This window comes from Humulus lupulus, chromosome 9 (assembly GCF_963169125.1).
Source record: "Humulus lupulus chromosome 9, drHumLupu1.1, whole genome shotgun sequence".
Taxonomy (NCBI): Eukaryota; Viridiplantae; Streptophyta; class Magnoliopsida; order Rosales; family Cannabaceae; genus Humulus; species Humulus lupulus.
Genome location: NC_084801.1, coordinates 172,675,484 through 172,681,271, shown reverse-complemented (window position 1 = coordinate 172,681,271; position 5,788 = coordinate 172,675,484). Strand labels below are relative to the sequence as shown.

The 5,788-nt window shown below is 34.0% G+C and overlaps 1 protein-coding gene across 1 annotated transcript; it reads right to left on the bottom strand.

Annotated features, from left to right (window-relative positions):
* Positions 1-3,144: 3,144 nt before the first annotated feature.
* LOC133801133 (aquaporin PIP1-2-like) lies at positions 3,145-4,938 on the bottom strand. The gene is made up of 4 exons (XM_062239284.1): positions 4,456-4,938; positions 3,844-4,139; positions 3,609-3,749; positions 3,145-3,501 (listed from the first exon to the last, which is right to left on the bottom strand). The coding sequence occupies exons 1-4, from the start codon at positions 4,787-4,789 to the stop codon at positions 3,415-3,417; spliced, it is 858 nt and encodes a 285-aa protein (XP_062095268.1). The 5' UTR covers positions 4,790-4,938; the 3' UTR covers positions 3,145-3,414.
* Between the last annotated feature and the right edge of the window lie 850 nt (positions 4,939-5,788).

Below are 5,788 nucleotides of genomic sequence, written 5' to 3'. Positions count from 1 at the left end.
AACTATATGGGGCATTATAACAACTCAAAATATTAATGCATCACATCCAATATGAGAATGGGAATTACTTCTGTTACAAAATAAAAACCAGAGACTGGAAAAGAAGAAAACACTTTCTAATTAGGTTTTGGAAGATTACAATCTGATTCTTATATACAAAAAAGAGAGCAGATAAAGCTCAACAATAAAATGACAGCAATAAGGTCCTAACAAAACATGAGGTAGTGCCACCACTACTAACAACCAGTAGCCATGCAGTGCAAGGGAAAGCAGATAACAAAATAGGGAAATAAAATAAGATAACATTTATATAATTAATAAAACTTAAAAAGAAAGAAGATAAATCAATCATTTACCTCATAAGATGTATCCAGAAGCTAGAGTTTTTCTTGACTTCTTGCAACTAAATATAGGATAACCACTCTTGAAAACAAAAATATGCAGTATAATCATAGTCATAAAAAGACAATTGCAGTTGAAAATAGCCTAATGAAAGCTATAGAATGTCACATGTACCTGAATTTGGTATAATCAAAGTCATATAATGGCAATAATACCTTAACATAACAAAACCACCGCTATAAATGGGCACCAGTAACTAATATAAAGTGTATAAATAATCAATATTATCCACTTGAGTGAGAACGATTATAGCCAGTGGCTAAAAGAATTAAATAACTAAAAATAACACTAAAGCAACAATAGAAATGGAACACCCTTCCATGCTTCATACCCAAAAGAGATGTCCTTCTGGTAAGAAGGGTGCAAAGGGAGATGAGATAGGATTTGTATTACATCCAATAATAGAGAGGATCAAGTAGGCAGCAGCTATGCGTGAAAAGTACGAAAATTATAACTTATTAAAACAAAAATAATATAGAACAAGATTGTCCCCAAATATCATACCCAACATAGTTCGAGAAAAGAGAAACATGTTTTACAAATCAGATACGAAGAAACAATAATCTTGGCACCAAAAAATCTTTGAAACTATCTAGAACAATGAGACTAAATTCCTATGGTGTCATTTTACAATATAATTTCCTAGCTATAACACATTAATAGACCAAAGCCAACAAGCCTGATGTGTGTAAATATATATATATATACACAAAATTATATCAAATGTAGAAAGTGAAAGAAAAAGAAAAATATGAAGAGAGTCTCTTATTATTCTCTTCCACAATTAATGACAGAGGAACAATATAATCACGTGTAACTAGGCTTGTGAGTGCAATATGCATTTAGATAATTCTGTATAGATCTTCACTTAAAGATCTGGAGCCACTTAATTTCCTTTATTTTTTTAATACAAACAATTAATCTGAAATGGAATTTGTAGTATAAGTGATGCACTCAAGCTAATCTCCTAATTAATTAAGGGATGCTCTTGCAACATACTATTGCAGGGAGATGGACAAAAAAAAAAAAAATCCCAAGTACAATCATCCGCATCAACATCCCAGCCAACTCACCACACGGAGATAATCAAAATCCCCTTCCATTAAACCCAGAAGCTAACCACCCAAACAAGTTAGAATCAAAACTTATTTTACATATATATATATATTTAGAATAAATAGTGATACCTCATGTGTGGGTGTGGCTAATGGCAAAGAAAAAGATGATTTGATCAGGCGTGCAGGCGAGGCAACAAGTCGGTGTGCAGTTAGTCAACCATTCACCGTTGATGAGGAGGAAGCTCAGTCCAAATGTGGAGAGGAGGAGAGCAAAGAGGGAATGTGATAAAGGATTTAATTTTAGAGTTTTGGAAAGTAATTTTCCAAACTGCAAAAAACGTGATTTGTTCGTTTTCTTTTTTACAATGAAAAATTCGGATAAAGATTAGGATTTAATTTTTAAAAATACCCAACCAATCAACTATTATAATGGGTCCACAGATTTTAAATTTTCAAAATCATGAATTTGGATCCGGTAAGATACCAATGAGCCCCTTAGCTGCTGAGATTTTGGACATTCATGATGGACTGATGATGGCAAATGAATTGAAGCTGAATAACTTTGTGCTGGAGTCTGATTGATTGATTGATTGAATGATGTCCATGTTAACAGTCAACACCAATTCTAGTTCCCTAGAGTTAACTTGAAATGGGCCCAAGGCCTTTAGAATTCTCTAGTTTACAAAATTACAACTAATGGATTAAGCTAGAATATTCTAGCTAATACAAGTTGGTTCTAGCTAATACCGAGGGATATATAATTGAGTGCTCTAAAATAAATTGTGTAAATGATTATTGTGTGTTTTGGTGAAATATTAAATCCAAATCTTGGATTAATTGCATTTATAATAATAAAGTAATTAAGTTTTTTACATATATGCCTAGTAGTCTTCGAGAGTTTGTTGTTAGCTGGTTTGTCTTCTTGGTTGGCAAAATAAATAAATAAATAAATAATCCTGATATGATATTGGATTTTTTTTTAGCTTTTGCATTTGAAATATTTGGGCTTGCAATAATCCCAACAGTGTCCAAATCATAAGGGACTACACATCTTGTGAGACGTGAGACCATCACAGCCCACTCCCACTAATTTCCTAATATTACAAAGTGATGACACACCACGGCTCTTTCTATTCGGACGATTGTACTTTTATTAAAACATGACATCACAAACTCTAGTACTTTCGGTGGTGGACATGAACATGATATTAAACTGGAAAAATACTGAAATCACATAAAAACATTATCAAACTTATTTCCATTTTGGGGGTGGATTATGTAATTTTCTCTTCAGTTTTCCCACTTATTGCTACAAAACACGTATAGCACGTGCGTGTCCTAGTATATATATACAATCACGTGACAAAATTTCAAATAGGTTGGGTTGGTATGGCATTGGCAGTACTCTGCTACAAATTAATAAGATCACTTTTATTTTATGTCCATCTTTTTTCTTTTTTCTTATTGGATGGATATAAGTTCATTGTTTTTGGTGTCTTTAAAAGAAGCTTGTAAATTTTTAAGCACGAACATTCATAGGTGACCATATATACAAGTCCACACAGCTGTAAGCATTAATAATAATACATATTCACGTGACTTTATACGATAAACCACGCCAATATATATCTATATATATATATGAGATAATCTATAGTGGAGTACTAATTAAAGTAGACTGATATAGTGGAAAAAAGAGGTGTGTGTTGAGTAATAAAGAAACACCGCACCATTCTGATCATTTGCTTCCTCATTATATATAATTACACACAAGACCATGTTTGGTACACCATAACAAAGAAAGTGTTATTTGGATAAAACAACATGGAAGTACTCAAAACAAAAGAAAGAGAATAGAAATTAAAAAAGAAAAGCATACATTTTGTGGGTAAATAACTTATATATAATTTGGACCCCCAATCATTTTGCAAAGCCACTTTGGGTGGATATTTCACTACTTGAAGGGAAGGGCTCTGATCACTATTTGATGGTACAAAGCTGCGAGTGCTGCTCCAATGAAAGGACCTACCCAAAATATCCACTGCAGTTCAAAAAAAAATTATATGTTAAAGATCATTACTAATATTATATTTGATGATATTAAACCATAAAAAGTAATGAAACAGAGGAGTGTATTGCTTTGCTTACATGGTCATCCCAAGCATGTTCTTTGTTGTAGATAAGGGCAGCCCCAAGACTTCTAGCTGGGTTGATACCTGTCCCTGTGATAGGGATGGTGGCCAAGTGAACTAGGAACACTGCAAACCCAATTGGTAGTGGTGCCAGTATCTGAATATATATGTTCAAAATCAATTGAATCAGATCCACCTGATAATATCACACTATTAAGTTAAGTGACATTTAAATAGATTATTAGGCTTACAGGAACATGGGAGTCACGGGCGTTGCGCTTGGCATCAGTAGCTGAGAAGACAGTGTAGACAAGCACAAAGGTACCAACAATCTCAGCACCAAGGCCGTCACCTTTGGTGTATCCGGCTGCGACGGTGTTGGCGCCACCACCGAGCGGCACGTACTGATTCTTCTCGAAGCCCCTCACCACAGCGGCTCCGCATATGGCTCCCAAACACTGCATTATCATGTAAAACACCGCTCTCGTCAACGAACACTTCCTTGCCAAGAACAGCCCGAATGTCACCGCCGGGTTAATGTGACCCCCTGCCCAATATCACAACAAGTTTACATAATTATTATGACTAATATGTGATAATAAAAGTAAATAACTCTTCCAAACACTCTTATGTTCTAACACTTATTTGTTTGCTGAGAGGACAAAAATTGTTTAGTTTTCATTTTCTGACAAAAGGGGTGAGTTATAGTATGAAAAAGCACTATTAATTTCCTCTTTTTGAAAATAGTTGTTACAAATTTGGTGAAGATACATTACATAACTTAAAAAAATATATAGATATAGAATAATATATTTTCCGAAAACAAGTATAGTAGTGAGTTTTTTTAAAATCTATTTGCTTACCTGAAATACCAGCAGTGCAATAAACAAGAGCAAAGATCATTCCACCAAAGGCCCAGGCAATTCCCTGGATTCCCACAGTGGTGCATTTGGTTGGCGCTTTGACTACGCCCATAACAGTCAGAACAGTGATATAAAGGAACAAGAATGTGGCCACGAACTCGGCTATGCCTGCACGGTAAAACGACCACGAGGACAGCTCACCGGGCTCGAAGAGCGGCGCAGGCGGTGGCTCCGAGTAGTCCTTGGAGTCTTGACTCTGAGCAGCCGTTCCTATAGGCTGTCCCTCTCTGTACCTATTAGCTCCAAGTCTAACATCTTCTTCTTTCCCCTCCATGATCACAACTTGATTATCTTTTTCACCAAATGAAACTAAGAAGTGATTAGTTAAATGAAGAAGAAAAGAAGAAGTATATCGAAGAAGGGGTTGAGAGAATAAATTGAGTAGCTTAGGTTTGAGAGTTTGAGGTTGTGTTAAAAATGAGTGAAGAAATGGGGTATTTGTAGAAGTAGTTGATGGGGTTGGAGTAATTAAGTGGGCCTTTCTTTAGGGGTTATGGTATGGTGATCAATGGGTCATGTCATCATCGATCATTTTGTTTATTTTTCAAACCATATGTAGGAATGAATATTGAAATGTGCATTATTGTCGACACACCACCGACCCCTCCAATCAGCACTATAGAAAAGTAGCTTGTTTGCTCTGGTGCAATCATTCCAAGAATGGGATGTCTTTGTTAATGTTAGTCTATCTTCTGTCTTTGTTCTTTTTTTATTATTATTTTAATCACGGCCAAAATTTTTGATAGAAATTGTGATTATTTTTAAGGTAAAACATCTTTCACACAAATATTTCAATCAATAAATACAAAATCGAAAAGCTTAAAGCACAATCACACATCAAAGTTTGCAACGTGTTAAAATTGTGTACATCTTGTCCATCTCTGTGTCTACGTCTATAGCAATAATGCTCAATTATAACTGAGGAACCAATATATTCTCCAATAAAATTTAAATAAATATTTATTATAATTATTTAACAAGATTGTAAATTTTAATATACATTTTGATGGCTTAGCTACTCATTCTCTCTCTTTTTAAAAAAAAAAAAATATTAGATAAATTATCGAAAATAACTATAAACTATATCAATATATTATTGTTGATATAATAGATGCAATATTAGATCATTGATAAATATACTGATAAACTAGTAATAAAAAAATACTTTGACAAATTGAAAGTAATATCATCATTTTTAGCCGCTAATTCTTTTTTGTAGCGCGAGACTAAAAATGCATAAATTATTGACAGCAATGAATTATTGATGGTGAAT

Excerpts from the sequence above, each read along its gene's own strand:
- LOC133801133 (XM_062239284.1), bottom strand. The coding sequence starts at position 4,789 with ATGGAGGGGAAAGAAGAAGATGTTAGACTTGGAGCTAATAGGTACAGA. Across the intron at positions 4,140-4,455 it reads TTGCACTGCTGGTATTTCAG|GGGGTCACATTAACCCGGCG; the intron begins GTAAGCAAATAG and ends GATATTGGGCAG. Across the intron at positions 3,502-3,608 it reads AACATGCTTGGGATGACCAT|TGGATATTTTGGGTAGGTCC; the intron begins GTAAGCAAAGCA and ends TTTGAACTGCAG.